This window comes from Arvicola amphibius, chromosome 8 (genome assembly GCF_903992535.2).
Source record: "Arvicola amphibius chromosome 8, mArvAmp1.2, whole genome shotgun sequence".
Lineage (NCBI taxonomy): Eukaryota > Metazoa > Chordata > Mammalia > Rodentia > Cricetidae > Arvicola > Arvicola amphibius.
In genome coordinates this window covers 102,251,222-102,268,279 of record NC_052054.1, presented here as the reverse complement: position 1 = coordinate 102,268,279, position 17,058 = coordinate 102,251,222, and the positions used below count along the sequence as shown (strand labels likewise).

General features: G+C 47.7%; 1 protein-coding gene across 1 annotated transcript in view; it reads left to right on the top strand.

Annotated features, from left to right (window-relative positions):
• Agap1 (ArfGAP with GTPase domain, ankyrin repeat and PH domain 1) overlaps window positions 1-17,058 on the top strand; it is a 449,843-nt gene that overhangs the window by 307,809 nt on the left and 124,976 nt on the right. Inside the window, 1 exon segment of the mRNA XM_038339225.1 lies at window positions 9,100-9,258. Coding sequence (XP_038195153.1) covers window positions 9,100-9,258 — 159 coding nt within the window.

The following is a 17,058-nucleotide window of genomic DNA, read 5'->3' as shown; positions in this document are numbered from 1 at the left end:
AACGCTGTGGAAAGCTATCTTCCCAGAGTATGGTTTTTTTTTTTTTTTTTTAAATCAGAGCAAGCTATTTTTAATGTACTAAGCCTATAGCTTAAAAGAGGAAGTCTGCCTTTGATGTCATTTGGGGGATGAAAACATCCTCCTTCAATAGAAAAGCAGCATCTTTTTCACGCTCATTTGAGATCAGTTCAGGCAACATACTGATGCTCATTCAGATATAAATGCCATATTCACTTTGAAATGCAAATTGTTTAAAGAAAAATAGCATATGGTGGAGGTAAGTATCTTTTCAAATCAACTCTTCCACTTTAGGGAGGTAAGTACAAGGAAAATTATTCTTTGGAGAGAGAATCGGAGCTTTTGACACGGGGAAGCTTGTGCTCATCAAGAAGGGCGCTAAACACAGGCACATATCCATATCAAGGAAGAGGCACTGGGGGGACCCGGATTAGCATGGTAATGCCTCTGCCCCCTGCTAATCAGGCCAGCACCAGCTGATCCCAGAAGGGGGGGTTTCCAGGAAACTCCTCCCTGCGCCCAGAGCTGGCCAGGTAGCTAGTAACCCCTGGGTTTCTGGGGAATATTTGGGAGGAAGTTCTTAGATGAAAAGCCAAAGTAGGTGCTTCAGGGGCTGTTTTGGGATGTCAGCATTCCAAGCTGTTCAGAGAAGGGTCGTGCCCTCAGACTCACTGCTGGGAAGCTTCCTAACCCAGATCTTGCTTGTGCTTTCCTCAGTGACATTAGCGTTCGAAAACCACCAGGGCAGTGGTTCTCGTTGTGTAATTTTGGGAGAAGAGTAAATGTGACTGATACAGTATTTGTGTAAAAGTACAAAACCCAAACTGGTGAGATGGCTCAGCAGATAAGCACCTGACACTTGACTGATAGCTTGAGCCTGATTCCTGGGACCCATATGATTTAAGAAGAGAACCAGCTCTCGGAAATTGTTCTTTGACCTCCACATGCACACTATGGCAAAGATGCACGCAAATGCACAGACACAGAAGCAAAGATTGGCAGAAATTACGGTATTCTGAACCGCAGCTGTATGTGCAGTTGGCCAGTGCTGGCAGCCCCAGGATCCCTCCTGCCACTGCCTCCAGCACACTCACAAGGGTAGCCCCCTCTGACTTAGCATGCCATGAATAGAACATGCCACTTGAACCCAGACCTGACAGCCTGAGTCCTGCTTCTTGCTGTCACCTGCCCCATGGTCTGTCTGCCATTCATCCTTCTACCATTGGTGAGTGGCGCCTCCATTCTTGGTGTGGTATAGAGATGCTGTGCTGTCCCCTGGAAAGTGTACACAACTGTTCACATCCAGTGTGAGACTCTAAAGAGCAACCACAGTGAGCAACTTTATGCTTTTGTGTAGACGTGTTTGAATCTCTCTGGGCATGTGACCTGGTGGGGGGTTAAAAGGAGAGGCAAAATTGTAAGAGAGGTGAACCGGACTAGAACACTGTGGAGCGTTGCTTTATGAGGAGTCAATCAAAGAGAATGGTCAGGCTGCCCCGAGGGAGCAGGTGTGTCCTCAGCAGGCTCCAGTCATCCTCTACCCAGAGGTAGAGACTCCGAAATTCTACTTTGCAGTGTTTCAAAAAGGCTTTTCCAGACCTTCCAGCAGGGGGAGCTTTCTGCCCCTTATACCCTCTCAAGACTTTTGTGTTTCTGCTGTAAATGGGGACACTGTGAGTGTGTGATCCCTTCAGGTAACCTAAATTAGAGGTTTCTTAAGGACATCCATGCCTGATGCAGAGGGGCTGAATGAGATGAGACCAAGGTTTCTAAGAAGAGGTCAGTACCAGGAATGGGGGACAAGAACAATAGGAGTCAGGTTCAGCCTCCTTGTGCTCCAACCAGTTACATGGCTTATAAGACTTAGGAGTCAGAGCATACTGTTAGAGTAAAGAACCCTAAACTCAGGATAGCCCAGTCCTGTAGTGGGGTGCAAGCCAGCTGTCCTTCCTTTTGCAATAGAAAGTGACATCGGGCTAGAGAGATGGCTCAGGTTAAGAGCACTGACTGCTCTTCCAGAGGTCCTGAGTTCATTTCCCAGCGACCACATGGTGGCTCACAGCCATTTGTAATGAGATCTGGTTCCTTCATATGGCCAGCAAGCATACAAACAGGCAGAACACTGTATACATAATAAATAAATAAATCTAGAAAGAGAGGGGGGGGATTATCATCACAGGTAGTAAAGAATTCTGCTCCTCTCTGGGGAATGCACTGTCCCTGTTATCAGTTCCCTATTATCAGTTTGCTCTATAGACACCCTTGGAAAAAAATGACACAAAACGAGAAGGTGCTGGTGACTGTACCCACAAGACGTAGAGACCACAAAGTTCGTAGAGACCTCCCTGCCCACAGTCGCAGGTGGGGCACAGAAGTGAGGTAAGGCCATAGGAATGTCAGGGTACAAGTAGAAAAGAGGCAGATGTCCTTAATCCCGCAGACTCAGCCCTAGGGATACCATCAGGGAGTAGAAGCTTCCTTTTCGGGCCCTTGTCTGTGACTGGCTTGAGCGTTGTGCATCAGAACCCATTACAGATCCCTCCATCCCAGAAAAGAGGAACCTGCTGTGGCCTCCAGTAGGTACCAGCTGTGGGACTGCAAACTCCTCCACATCCCAAAGACCCCAGCTTCTTATATCGCTTTCCCAGACATGCCAACAAATGATACAACATGCACGTGGTCTTTTAGGAGGTTGCCTGCTTAATAGAGACCCAACCCAGCCACTTCTGGGCATCCCCAGGGCCATAGGTTGGCATGGCTCTCAGCAGGCCATGTTCTGCTTGGAGCCAGCAGCTCCGGCTTGGGGTGTGATTGTGTCTTGCGCTTCTCCTGATGTATTTAGTTTGTGGTTGGTCCTGCTGACCATTTTGCACTTGCTGTTCTAACACTGGGTAGCAAGAGCTCAGAACATACCTTGGTCATAGCTGATATAGGTATAGGTTTCACTAACTGTATAGCAACATCATCACCATATAGGTACAGGGTCCCCAGCCCTTCAACTTAATGATAGGGAGCAAAGGCAGCCCCTGCATCACTGGCATACTTCAACATGGCTTTGAAGGTGTCTGAGATGGTGCTTATATACACTTCTGTCTTAAGTGGCCTTGAGGTCAAGGTCCTTAGCTCTCAGACAGTCAGACAGAGTCATCAGCATCCTTCACAGATAAGGACTCCCGCTTCTTGGCCTAATTAATAACTCACCAGCATGAAGTGAATTGCCATCCAATGAGAGCCCTATCCTTTGAGTGCTCAGAGAATAAAAGTATCTTAAGTGTAACCACTCCTTGTGCATGTAGGTATTTGCAGAAGTGTGAGCTCCTCGTGTGGTGTCCTAGCCAGGTCCTGCCGGGTGCTTGCCTGTGAACACTGGATATGGGGACAGTAACATTTGACCAGTTAGTGATGTTAGAAATAGAACTACATGCTTCATCTTCGTAGGTATATTTTAAAAAGAAAAAAAATAGACACTGCCCTGGTCAGCTTTAACTGTCATCCCGACACAGCCTAGAACCACCTGAGAAGAGTCTCAGCTGATGGATTGCCCAGGTCATATTGCCTGGGGGGGGGTATCCTGATTAATGTTTGATATAAGAGAACCCAGCCCACTGTAGGTAGCACCATCCTTTGGGCTATATAAGAAAGCTAACTGATCTGGGCCCTGGTGGCACATGTCTTTAATCCCAGCACTTAGGAGGCAGACAGAGGCAGGTGGATCTCTGTGAGTTTGAGGCCAGCCTGGTCTACAAGAGCTGGTCCTGGTACAGGCTCCAAAGCAACAGAGAAGCCCTGTCTATGAGCCAGTGAGCTGTGTTCTTCCATTGTTTCGGCTTCTAGTGCTTTCTTGGGTTTTTGCCCTGACTTCTCTCAGTGATGGACTGTGACCTAGAATTATCAGCAAAATAGGAATTTCCTCCCCTAAGCCACTTTTTCTGCTTTTTGGTTGGTGTGTTTTTATTATAGCAACAGGGGAAAAATTAGAATAGAAATTGTGCCCTATTAGAATAGAAATGGGTATAAGTACAAAAAAAAAGAACTCAGTAAACATTGTGAGGTTGGCTCCTTTGCCTGGCAGACTTATAGAAGGCATAGAAATGCCTCAAAGCAGCCTCTTGGCCCTAGCAGGCCAGCTCACCACTTCTGTGTATCACACGCAGCTCTAGACAGTGGTAATGCCTTTCTCCTTATATATTTATGTTTAAAAGCAATATTTGCTTGTGTGCTTTTGAACTGTATATTAGGTGTAGAAACATTTCCTAATGTTCATATATTTCTTACTTTCAGTTTAACAAATACATTCCTGTGTCAGACTTGAGGTTATTTTTTTTAATGTGTTTCCATTGTATTGTTTTGAGACAAGGTCTCTTTATATAGCTTGAAGCTCCCTTTGTAGACCAGACTGGCCTCAAACCGGCAGCCATCATGTTGCCTTTGGCTCCCAAGTGTTGGAACTATAGGTGTGTGTCACCACGCCTGACAGAGAAAACATTTTTGGTTTATCGCGTCATAATCAGTATAATTCTCAACTCGTGTTAAAATGGAATAAATTAATACATATAAAAAGGAATTTTACTCCCATGGAGGAAAATCAGATTTTGTTAGCTTTCTAGCATTTTTCCCTCTGCATTTGGAAAACTCTTTAGTTTTGAGTCATAAAAACGTAGGAATCAGTGGGCAGGGTATTGAGTAGATGGCAAGGCAGTGCAGTCAGGTCAGTCAGCACACACTGTCTCAACTCTCTGTATCCAGCAGCAAAGCCAGGACCATGGCTGTCAGACATTCACATAGGCCAAGTAATTCTAGAAGCTGTATATTTTAATTCTTTGTTTATTTGGGCATCTTATGATCAGAGGACAGCCTGAGAGGGCCAGTTCTCTCTTCCTCTATGTGCGACCCAGGGATCGAACTCAAAGCCATCAGATAACAGATGTCTTTGTCTGCTAGAACCCCAGTTAGCCCAAACCGTGGGCTGTTTGGCTGTAATTGACATTTTGAGATGAAATCTCCCAAATGTAATTCTACTTAAGGTATAAAATCATTGTACCCAAGCCAAAATGAGAACTTCATGTCATGACTCCAGGTACAGACACCCAGCTCAGAGTTCTATCTTCGTAACTGTGGTCATGTGTAAGTTGTGTTCCAGTCTGGTCTTGCCATTGGGATCTGAGCGTCTGGTAAAATGACAAGGGTGTCTGAGTGCCTGCTTTCTCAGAGCAGCCAGGATGGCTAGGGAGTCCTTGGCCACCCAAGGTCCTGTTTGATTCCCTGGGGACTCCCTCGCCACCCTCTTACCACATCTTGACTGTGCCTGAATTCCATTTGACAAGCAGCAAGAGGTTCGCAATTGAGAGGAGCAGTCAGGAGTGCATGAGCAACCTTCGCCTGTGCTTTCTGGAGCACGTTCACTAAGAAAGTCCGCCTTCATTTTCCAGAGGTTTGACAGCCAACCACCAGACAAAACCCTAGCAGTCCTAAGCGAGTCCTTCAGGTATCTCCGTTTGAATGCTTTGCCCTGATCCTGTGAGTTCAGATGGACTTCCTATCTAGACCAAAGTTTCTCTCCAAGGCCTGTTTCTAGTGATAAAGACTTGGGAATCCTTTACTTAAGCAGTTTTTGTTTTTTGTTGTTGTTGTTTTGAGGGGGGGGCTGGGGTTTTTCGCAGTTATCTTTATTTATTGTAACGTGATTACTCCATTCTCAAGTGTAAACTTTGTAGATGACAGTGTTAAAAGTTTGGATGCCTGTTAGTTTCATTTCTTGTTGCTGTGTACAGTGCCCTCACAAGGGTTTGTTTCAGCTCACAGCTCGAGGTCACAGTCCATCGTTGCAGGAAGTAGTCAAGGCAAGAACCTGAAGCATCTGATCGCACCATACCCACAGTGAAGAGCAGAGAGAGATGAGTGTGCCCATTCTTCCTATTCAGCACACTTCATGTGTGCTTACAATACAGGGCCCAAAGCCCTCCCCTCATCAATTAAGGCAGTTAAGACAATCCCCCCCACAGATGTACCACAGGCCACCCCTCACTAAAACTACCTTCCCAGGTGATTCTGAAGTATGTCAAATTGATGGTTGAAAGCTGACCATCACAGCATCCTTGTTAGAAAATGGACAAAGGAAACTTTGGCTGTGGTGTTAAGCATTATCATCATGGACCAAAACTGAACAAATTCATTTTAAGTTTCCTAGGTGTTTGGGCCTTGTAGACTAAAGCTGGCATAAAAACGCATGTAGGCAGAATCATCTCGACATGTTGCTAATTGACAGGAGTCTCTGTAGGCTGGGTAGACTCAGAGGACCTGGAAGACCAAAGAGGAGGCTCTTCCCTTGCTCCCTGAGCATGCAGCCTATTTCATTTTTCTGAGAAGGATCTTCCTAGCCCAGGCTGGCCTGGAACTCTCTTTGTAGCCCAGGTTGGGCTGGAGCTCACTGTCATCCTGTTTCTACCTCTCCAGTACTATGGTTCTCGGTGTGCCCCACTGCACCCTGACTCCTGCACTGTGATTCCTGGTGTTCCCCACCGCACCCTGACTCCTGCACTGTGATTCCTGGTGTTCCCCACCGCACCCTGACTCCTGCACTGTGATTCCTGGTGTTCCCCACCGCACCCTGACTCCTGCACTGTGATTCCTGGTATTCCCCACCGCACCCTGACTCCTGCACTGTGATTCCTGGTGTTCCCCACCGCACCCTGACTCCTGCACTGTGATTCCTGGTATTCCCCACCGCACCCTGACTCCTGCACTGTGATTCCTGGTATTCCCCACCGCACCCTGACTCCTGCACTGCTCTTTTTCTGTCGTGTTAGCCATGTCCCACGGCCTCTGTCTTCAAGGACCTCATGAGATAGAAGTGGGAGAGAATCAGGGGAGACTCTGGTGTAGCATATAAATACAGCCTAGATGGATTTGTATGTGACCTCAGGGTGCCCAGGAAAAGTATGAGTACCAGAGCTGGTGGGAATGGTGCCAGCAGAGAAGCATCCAGCCAGCTTAAGGCAGGGCCAGGAAACAACCTCAGAGCTGGAACCTTGATTCTCACTGCCCCCCTCCTTTATATCCCTGCCTACTTTCTTAGTTGAGCCTTGCTCTTGAGACCCTAGAGGCAATGGACACAGCCCATGTGGGTGGCCCCAGGAGAACAGTCAGGCAGAGGCGGTACAGCAGGAACATGGCTGGCACAAGCTATCAGAGCACAGCTCTTGTTTCTTGTGGAGGGAGCCCCTCACCCACTCTGGAGGATGCTGTCTCTGTACTATGGGAATGAGTTTACCAAGAGGCAGCTTCAGGGTGGCCTCAGAGGAGGCATGTGAAGAATCCCAGCAGCTGTGTGTAATGTCTCCTTGGTAACAGTGGCCCCTCCCAACTCTAGGAGGAGTGGGACAAGAGCAGGGTCTTGTTATTCTTGGCTCTGTTACCTAGAACATGGGTCTCAGAATAGTGCGGTTCCTTTCCAGGGTGTTAAGACGCTCTTATGCCTTCAGAACATAACAGGTGAGGCAGGCTGGCCCTGAGGTTTTGGCCAGAGCCCCCTCACAACATGTGAGTTTTACTCTTCCATGGGCTGTATCCCCAGACCGAATCAGTCTGGAGGACCCTGTGAGCACTAGCACTTGTGGTGCTCAGCCTCTGGGCCGGAGTTACCATGTGACCCATGGACTGTACCCGGAGTTACCATGTGACCCATGGACTGTACCCGGAGTTACAATGTGACCCATGGACTGTACCCGGAGTTACAATGTAACCGATAGACTGTACCTGGAGTTACAATGTGACCGATGGACTATACCCTCACACTTGAGCCAAACGTGAACTTTTTCCCTTACCTGGCTTTCTTCAGGTGCCTTGCTGTAGCAGTGAGACAGCCACCAGTCCAGGCTTCACTTAGCATGTGTGGTGTTCTGTTCCATGCTGCCTCTCAGCAAAGGACTCACCTTGCCAGTGTGTGCCCGTGTACATGTTCACATGCGTGTTCACGTGTGTGTGCCCAAGGGCATGAGAACACAAATTCTTCCAGCCCTGTCTCTTACAGAATCAGAAGCCTGATTTTTTTTTTTAAGCCCCTAGTTTTCCAGGAGAAAATCTGAAAGTTGGCCAGATTTGGGAACAACTAATGGCCCACTCACTTGACAGCCACACCCCATGAAAACCCTCCACTGAAACAGGTTAGAACTTCCTGGGTTCTGAACCCAGAACAACTAGGAAAATTAAAAATTAGGAAACCAGTAGCCAGGCATGGTGATGCATGCCTTCTCTGTGAACTTGATGCCACCTGGTCTACATAGTAAGTTCCTGGACAGCCAGAGCTATGTAGAGAGACCCTTTCTTTTAAAAAAAAAAAAAAAAAAAAAAAAAAAAGGTATCTCCAAAGATTCACCTATCCCTATCTCTCTAACAGACCCATTCACATGTGGGCATGATTGGCTTAGCCTTAGAAAACACATAATTACATTTTGAGTCTAAAATTGGTATGACAATAATGTATTTTAATGTTGAGCAACTGGCTCATACCATTAAGCCTACAACAGAACTACTACCTTTCTTCATTGTCTGTGCGAGATCGGAAGCCACTGGGATGACGTTTTTGTTCTGCAGAATCTTTATAAGGTCAGGAGTCAGGGTTCCCACCTCCACCGTGGTGCCTCTGGAGACTTGTTATGTGCTGATCATAAGGGGTAGCTGCCCTATCAACAACATCCCTTGGTCCCAGTAGTTGGCCCCCAGTGGGTGAGCCTGTGTGGTGCTCTTTTTGTCCTGTGGCGGCTCTTTTGCTGGACTCACTGGTTCTCTTGTCTTTAGAGATTGTAGCAGGGCCACTCATCTTTGTAACCGTTCTGTGGGCAGTGTCTGCAGCCTTCCTTCCCCGTGGCCCAGCAGGGCACTGTTGGCGTTCACAGCCCCCTTTTCTTCCTCATGATCTTATGCTTCACGATGCTTCCTTTAATTTGCCACATCGGCAGGGTGACAGCAGAGCACAAGGGTCAGGTACCAGTGTGTGCCAGCGTGGAACCCGCTAGACGAGGTCGTGCTGGCTTCTGTGGTCTGCAGTCCGTCGTGGTGTTCATCTGACTTGTTTATTCCTAGGGAATGTCACTAGTACGTCTGGGTCTCAGATGGCAAGCGGCATCAGCCTGGTCTCCTTCAACAGCCGACCCGATGGCATGCACCAGCGCTCCTACTCAGTCTCCAGCGCCGACCAGTGGAGTGACGCCACAGTCATTGCAAACTCAGCCATCAGCAGTGGTAAGAGGGGGCGCAGACCGAGGCATCGCCAGGTCCTCTGTGAAAGCCAGGGGCTGGGCTCAATGCCCAGGGCATCCATGCTCCACGGGGAGCACGGTGCCGTGAGGCTGCTGTGACAGTGGCACACACGTCTCCCCAGTCATCCGTGAGCACTCTGTCCCTGCTCTCCTGTCTCGTGCACGCCCCATCGCACGCCCCATCATCCGTCTGTTCTCTGCTCTGGGCCTAGACCTTGAATCCTCTTCACTGGTCAGCTTTGGAAGTTGAGGCTGAGGAGGGGACAAGTATCTTACCTGTGTCATGCAACAGAGACATGGTGAAGTTGAAAGGGGATGCCAGCTGTCTCGTACCAGTCTTCTGCCCTCCGTGGATCGCGAGCATCTCACCATTCGCACATAGTTCGTACTTTCCCGTCTGTTCATTCTACCTCTTAGTCTTCCAGGATTCCTGGTATAGCTTCTAAGTTCTGGGGAATTCCCTCTGCCATCATCTCTCCTAGATTTCCATAGTCTTTGACAAGTGTGGCTGCTTCTTGGGGGACAGATGTGGCACCCTGGAAACTGCCTTTTGACGTATGCGTCACAACATGAATTATGCACTGTTCCCCGTGCACTGGCTGGTGCAGCTTGCTTTGCCTGTGGCATTCTGTCTGTGGCCTGTTCACCGGTATTTAAGGGAATTCCCACTGTTGTATGTAATCTATCAGACAGGGTTTGAGAGTCATTTTAGCATAATTTGTTCTAATTAAAAGATTCCACGTCAGGTCTTCCCTGTGGACCCACCAGCTGCTGCTACAGGACGCTTGCTTTGGGTAAACACCGTCTTCTGATTGTTCCACAGTGTTCCAGCAGACGGGGCCAACAAATGCTTCTGAGCAAGCCTGCCCAAATGCAGGAGAGAAGTGGGGTCAGGAAAGGTGATCTGAACCAAGGACTACCTGACAGACAGTTTCCAGGAATTGGCTAGAAGGGCAGGAGCCCAGGCTGTTCCCAAACACTCTGGGGTACCATGTAGTCTCTCCCTCTGGTTAGTACCATCCCACCTTTAGTGTGCAGATCCATCAGGGGCCAGCCTCAACCCACACAATTTTTAAGGAACACAGAAGCATAGAATCCTATGGGACAGTTAAGTAAAATGTGTGTGTAAGTGCACTACGAGACCTCTCATTGCCAGACATTCCCCTTCTGTCCTTCATGGCAGTAACCAAAGAGACGAGTGTGAGGATTTTCTGTCATGTTTTCCCTTTCACTTCCTTTGTAGAATCACTTTATCCACCAACTCCGCACACACAAACCACATGTCTCTGGTCTGTATATCAGGGGTACCAGGAACTTGCCACTTGGCAGCAGTGCAGGCAGGGCCCAGGAGCATTAGACTTGACCTCCACCAGCAGAGTGAAGGGCTTATCTTCTGGCCCAGCACTAGAAGTCTGTTTGCTCTGCCCTCCCGTCCACCCTAAATTAAGATTTCAGCTTCAGAGAACTTTTCAATCTTTCCCCTTTGACATACAGGTACCCCTGGGGCTTCTGCCTCTAAGAAGCTACTAGCAACTCCTAATTAGATAGATGACTTTGTAGTGGGTAAAACTGGAGGAAGGAGGCTCTGGCTAAATTAAGAGGAGAAGGCAAGAGGAACCCATTCTGTGAGATGGAATGCCCCACTGCTTTATGGCTATTACTGTTGTAGAACTTTACATTAAATACCTGAGGTTTAAAATTAAACGTCTAATATAATTTGGCATTGCTAACGTGAGCCCGGCATCTGCCCTCAGAGAAAATCCAGACAGCTCTGTTCAGGGTTTCAAATTGCTGTCTGCTGGCTTGCGAGCAGCACCGGGGATTGGATCCCTCTTCCACTAAGTACCACATGCTGCGCCGTGTAATTTTTTAAACGCTGAGTATATTCGTCTTGCACTTCTGCACTGAAAAGGGCTGTTCCAGTAGTACATGAAAAATTAATTTTTTTACATTTTTCCTCACTCTCCTAAGTGTTTGACAGAAGTAATTTTTGCAGCAAGAGAGAATAAAAAACTGGTGGCTGTAAATTCCTGTCCTGGAACCTCTTGTGTAGACTTTTTATGGACCCAGAATTGATCTACATGTCAGATCCTGTTGTGGTCTCAACTGTTTATCACCGTAATGGCAGTAGTGAGCCCGGGAACACCAACTTATAATCCTGGGTGAAAGAAATTGGTGTTTGCAGTCAATGAAGAGGAGCTTAGCATTATTGATAGATTCAGAACAATTATCCCTGCAACTGCTATTGGCTGAGGGTTTCTTCAACCCTTACTGGAAGCCCGTTATTTTTTTATTTTTTTATTTATCATCTTCTTACAAGTAATTTCCTCTGGAAGTGTTAGAGGTGAGTGTCCCTGCTGCAGGCGGGGGCCCTGGAGGGCCATCTATAGCAAACTTGGTTGTCCTAGCACACGTCAAGGCAAGATGTTTGTTTTAGATGCATCACCTCTGTGCCAAGGGCAAGAACCAATGTCAAGGCCCCTCTGAATTAGTCTTCTGTTGTTCCGAAGTGTCTGGCCCTGTATGCCACTCCCCCAACACCGACACAAATACCCATATCCATACCATTCCTTGCAAGTGCTGTGCCAGCCCTGGCTAATAGCCTCAGCAGTGGCCGTTGCTGTGGCGGCAGCGCCCTCCCCCCCTCACCCCCCCCCCCGACTGTCAGGGTGTTCTGAGAGCACCACCCTTCCACAGATCGATTTATCTTCTGCCTCAGCGAATGGCTGCCACGGTGAATACATATTTCCATATAACTTTTCAGATCTCTGCATTCTCCCTTCAGGCTCATGCAGCTTTGGCAGTGTTGAGCACAAACATCATTTGGGCTTTCATGTTTCTGCAGGGAAGTCATACCTGACGTCAGTGTATGTGTATTTGTACCTGCATGCCTACATGACTGGGGTGGGGTGGGCCTCCAGTCAATTGTATGCCTTCCTGCTACGATCTATGGTTATTAGTCAGTGTGTTCTGATAAGGAAGTGCTTAAGTTTTGCTAATTTTCAAATATTTTTTCCATTATGCAAATGTTGTGCATGGCTATTTTAATGCCATATTTCTCTGGTGATCACCTGCACTTTGTTTTGTTGTTATCTTATGCTGCACCCCATCCTAGAAAGGTCACAGCAACCCTGCATTTGATAACAGAAGGGCTCCAGCAATCACGCTGTCTCTGTGGATTAGGACTAAAACTTCAGTGTTTTTGTTTTAATTTGATGGTTTGGGGTATTTGTTTGGGAAGATTTGTTGTTAGTTTTATCTATGGGTTATTATACTGGCAATTCTAGGACCTGACCAGAAGGTGGCAGTAGTGTGACACTGCTTGGCTTTGACCAAGTTGTTAGCTGCATAAACTTTAATTTGGATGGAGGGATAGACCATGTTTCATGCCTCCTATCTGACATTCATTTCCTGAGAACCGTGACTCGCTAGACCACACCCTTAATCAGTATTCATATTCACACAGATTTTTCTTACATTCTTTTCCTTCTGTGGCTTTGTTTTCTAAAACAACTTCTGAGGAGATTTAAGATACAGTATCATATACATTACCTGTCTTTTTTATAGTGCTTACTTTTTTAGGGAACTGTATGATGTAAGAGAGAGATGTTTGCTCTTCTCCCATGGATCCGGAATGCCCCTCTGTCAGTCCCTCCCAAAGCTTCTTGCCTTGGAGAACCATCCCCTGGTTAGTCAACCTTCGGCCCCTGTGCTCTCACATCTCAAAGGCTGACACTCCTGTCTCAGCCCATGGAGGGCAGGGGTCTGCTCCGTACACCATGCTAGGCAGCCTCATTAGAAGGATGGCCCAGGCTCCCTTCTCTGCATGTGGTCTGAGAAAAAGCAGGAGCTTCCTGGGTAGCCTGCCACAGGGGGAAGGTGGATTTCTCTCCCTCCTGATCAGAATGCAGAGTAACTTTGTACTCGGCCTCCTTAGTTCCTGGCTATCAGCTATTCCCAGCAGTAGCTGCTGACCCAGGAGAAGTAGGACAACCACATAGCACCCCAGTTACCATTACAGGGAGCAATGACTTTCATGCTAAAGGCCAACAGGCCTCTCAATAACACCAGACAAAAGTCTAGGAATGTTTGAAACAGATAGCCTATGTCATGAGTCATTATAGACCCCCATGCTCAGAATCTTCTAGATCACTGGTTCTCTCCCGGAGGTGATTTTAGTCCCCTAGGGAATAGTCATTGATATCTGGAGGCATTCTTGATAGTAACAATGGTTCAGGAAGGGGGATCTGGTGGGTAATAACCAGGGATGGGTGTAAGTACCCCACCCACTGAAGAGCTTCGTGAGCAGGGTTAGCTGAGCCGCATAGCAGTCGCAGCAAGGCCTGGTCTCCTGATACACCATACAGTCTTTGGGGAGAGTCACTGAAGGGCCTTGTCTGCAGTCTGAGTTCTACACAGCTTCTTCCACTGCTGCCCTAGCAGAAACGATAACATCACGAGCTCAGTGGCAATCTGGTTGCCACTACCAGTGGACACAGCTTGACATTCACTAAATAGTTACTGCTTAACAAGGCCTGTCTTAGTTACGGTTGCTGTTGCTGTGATGAAACACCATGACCAAAGGCAACTTGGGGAGGAAAGGGTTTGTTTGGCTTACATATCCTGAGTCACAGTCCATCGTGAAGCCAAGGCAGGAACTCAGACAGGGCAGGAACTTGGAGAACTAGCCTAACCAATGCGGAGCACATAGGGCTGTGTTAACATCCCAAGGATGCTGTATGAGGTGGGGATACCACTGTGCCGAGGCTTGGGAAGACCCTGCAGCAAGGAGAGGGCTGGGCAGCCTGTGGCTGTTGGTATTGTTGCAAAGAACAGAGGGGATGGGCCTTGGCCGTTACCTAATCCTCAGTCTCCAGGCTTGAACTGAAAGTGGGTCAGACGGTAGAACTAAAGGACTAGACCCATGTTCAACAAGCCTCCTGTCTAAACAGCTGACGGTCGGGAGCGAGTTATGACACCAGGCCCTCTTGGCTCCTTTTGTGGAGTTACATTTCCAGGAAGATGTTAACAAATTGGGATGTATTGAGAATATAAAGCAGGTGGCAGGAGGCAGGGCAGGCTCAGAAACTGTCTTCTCTCAATAGTACGGTAGAAGATGCTGGAGGGCACACGGCGGCGGCAACATTCTCCTTTCCCTTGCCTCAGAAGCTCTAACCTTTCTGTTCTACAAAATGGTTCTCAGTCTTGGATTGCCCTCTTGGATGCTTATAAAAAACATTCAAGTCTGTGGACCATACCTGTAATGGAACATTTGGAAGACAGAGACAGGAAGATTGGTAAGAGTTTACGACCAATGTGGGCTGTATAGTGAGTACCATGCCAGCTTGCGCCATGAAGTGAGTACCAATCTCTAAATACATAAACAGCTATTTCTAGGACAACCATTAGAGATTGGATTCATGTGGGTTGAGACAGACCAAGAGAATCACAGTGTTCCCCAGTGTTTTCAAATGTGTAGCCACTTGAGCAGCCTCAGTGGCAAGAATGTCAGCTGAGCGCCAACAATTGTCTGCTCCTTCCTTACTAAGGCTGCAGGGTGGCCATCCATCTCCCTCTTGCAGCTGGGACTTCCTTCCATCGAGGGACTGTGACTGAGCCCTGAAGCCTTTCTCCCCTGAGTGACTCTATCCAAAAGGAAAGGAAGCTAAGATGCCAAGTCACGAGGACAGTCAGAGGCCAGTTCGGTGGAGATCTGTCTACGTGGTGTGGATTCACCATTGCCACTCAACTTAGCAGCTCTTGCCATTTGTCCCATAAGTGCTTGTTGACTGTTTGCTGTGCCACCTCACCACCCTGGGCCTGTATGTGGAGCAGAAGCCATACAATTCCAGAGTCTCTCCAGGTTGGAGAGCGACAGATAATCGATGAGAAAACAAATTGAAATGTATTTGTCAAGTGGAGAGAAAGTGAGAGGAGGAGAAGATATGTCTTCATGATCGGGCCATCCTGCACGCTCACACGCAGGTTACTATGCTTCTACTGGCTGCAAACATACATTCATTCACTCAGCAGATCCGGACTACCCTCTAACCTGGTGCCTTTGCTTGAATCCTATACCAATCAGACATATACACAGAGAAGCCATGCATCTATACTGAACAGGTGCAGACATGTCATTGTTCCCGAAACAGCACCCATGTACTCGGCATCTGTGCTGTTTAGGGTATTGAATAGACTGGAGAATGTGTATGAGTTCCTTCCATATGAGAGACTTGAGCATCCATTGCTTTTGGTATCCCAGAGGGTCCTGGACCAGTCCCCTCCAGATACGAAGGGAAGATTAGAGCAGTAAGCCCTTCATCATATACAGTGGGGCCCTTGCACACATTGATAGTAGTCCCCAAGAAGAGAAATGTACCACATGGATCTCTTTAGGCTGAGAGCATATGGTGTATACATAAGGAGGGCATGTGGTGACTGAGACGTGGCACAAGGCATCCTTGGAGCTCAGTGGGTGGACATCAGGGTAACAGGTGGAGGTGAGGCACAGAAAGACTCCAAAATGGGTCGTGACATGGCAGTAATGTGCCCAGATGGCTCCCAAAGGGATGGTGCTGGGATTTTTAAATCGGTCAGGATCCACACGAGTTATATGAAGAGTGAGAGACGGGCAAGAACAGCAAGGCAGTTTGTCTTCTCCGCTATCGTCTCCCGGGACTGTAGGTCCAGCACCACCGTCACACACAGTCCCTGCTCTAGAGCTGTCTTACAGTGAAGCACTGCGACCAAAGCAGGTTAGGGCTGAAAAGGGTCATTTGGTTTACACTTCTTCATCGTTTTTTATTATTAAAGGAAGTCAAACAGGGCAGGAACCTGAAAGCAAGAGCCAGTGGAGAGGCCCTGTAGGGGTGCTGCTTACTGGCCTGCTCCATCCTGCTTTCTTACAGAACCCAGGACCATGGTGATACACCATGGGCGGGGCCCATCCACATCAACCACTAAGAAAATGCTCTACAGGCTTGCTCACAGCCTGCTCTCATGGAGGTATTTTCTCTAGCTTGTGTTACGTTGACGCAAAGTCTGCCAACACAGGGACCGTTTTTTCACTGCCCTAACACAGAACTGTATTTTAGTTGCTTCAATTCTTAAGCTTAACTCCAGAACTTCATGAAATTATTTAGCTGGACTTGTTGTTGGTGCTTGGGGCCCTTACATTTTCAGTCACAATTTTTTCGTTTTGTTTTTTGTCTTTAGTTTAAGGTAGACTACTTCAGCGTCCATTATAGTTTGGTGGGAAAGCATAAATGACGTGTTGAGTGTGTGTATTATTTCTTCAACTCCAAAGAAGACTGAATGATCTTCCATGCATTCCTGACAAGACTTCGTCCCATAGTTGAGTGCCATTCTTAGGCCTAGAAAATACTCCCTTGGAATTTCTGTGGTTTGATCAGAAATTGAGTCTGGCCGTCCCGCTTTGTGGAAACCCGATGCTGCCATCGGCTGCAGTCATCAACAGCTGACGTGACTTAGGTCTTGTGCCTTCGTGTGAGAGTGTAGGTTCAGCTGTTGTGTGTGGAGGCCAGGGTCAGCCTCGTGTGTTGTTCCTGAGGACACCATCTACCTTGTATTTTGAGATAGAGGGTCTGACTTTTGGTGGAATGTGCCAGTTTGGCTAGGCTGGCCAGCAAATGTCTCTGCCTCCCTGTCTTAAGTTACTCTTCTGTTGCTGAGATAAACCGCCACAACCAAGGCATGTTATAGCAGAAAGGGTTTATTTGGCTTGCAGTTCTGGAGTGGTAACCATCCATAATTGCAGGAGCAG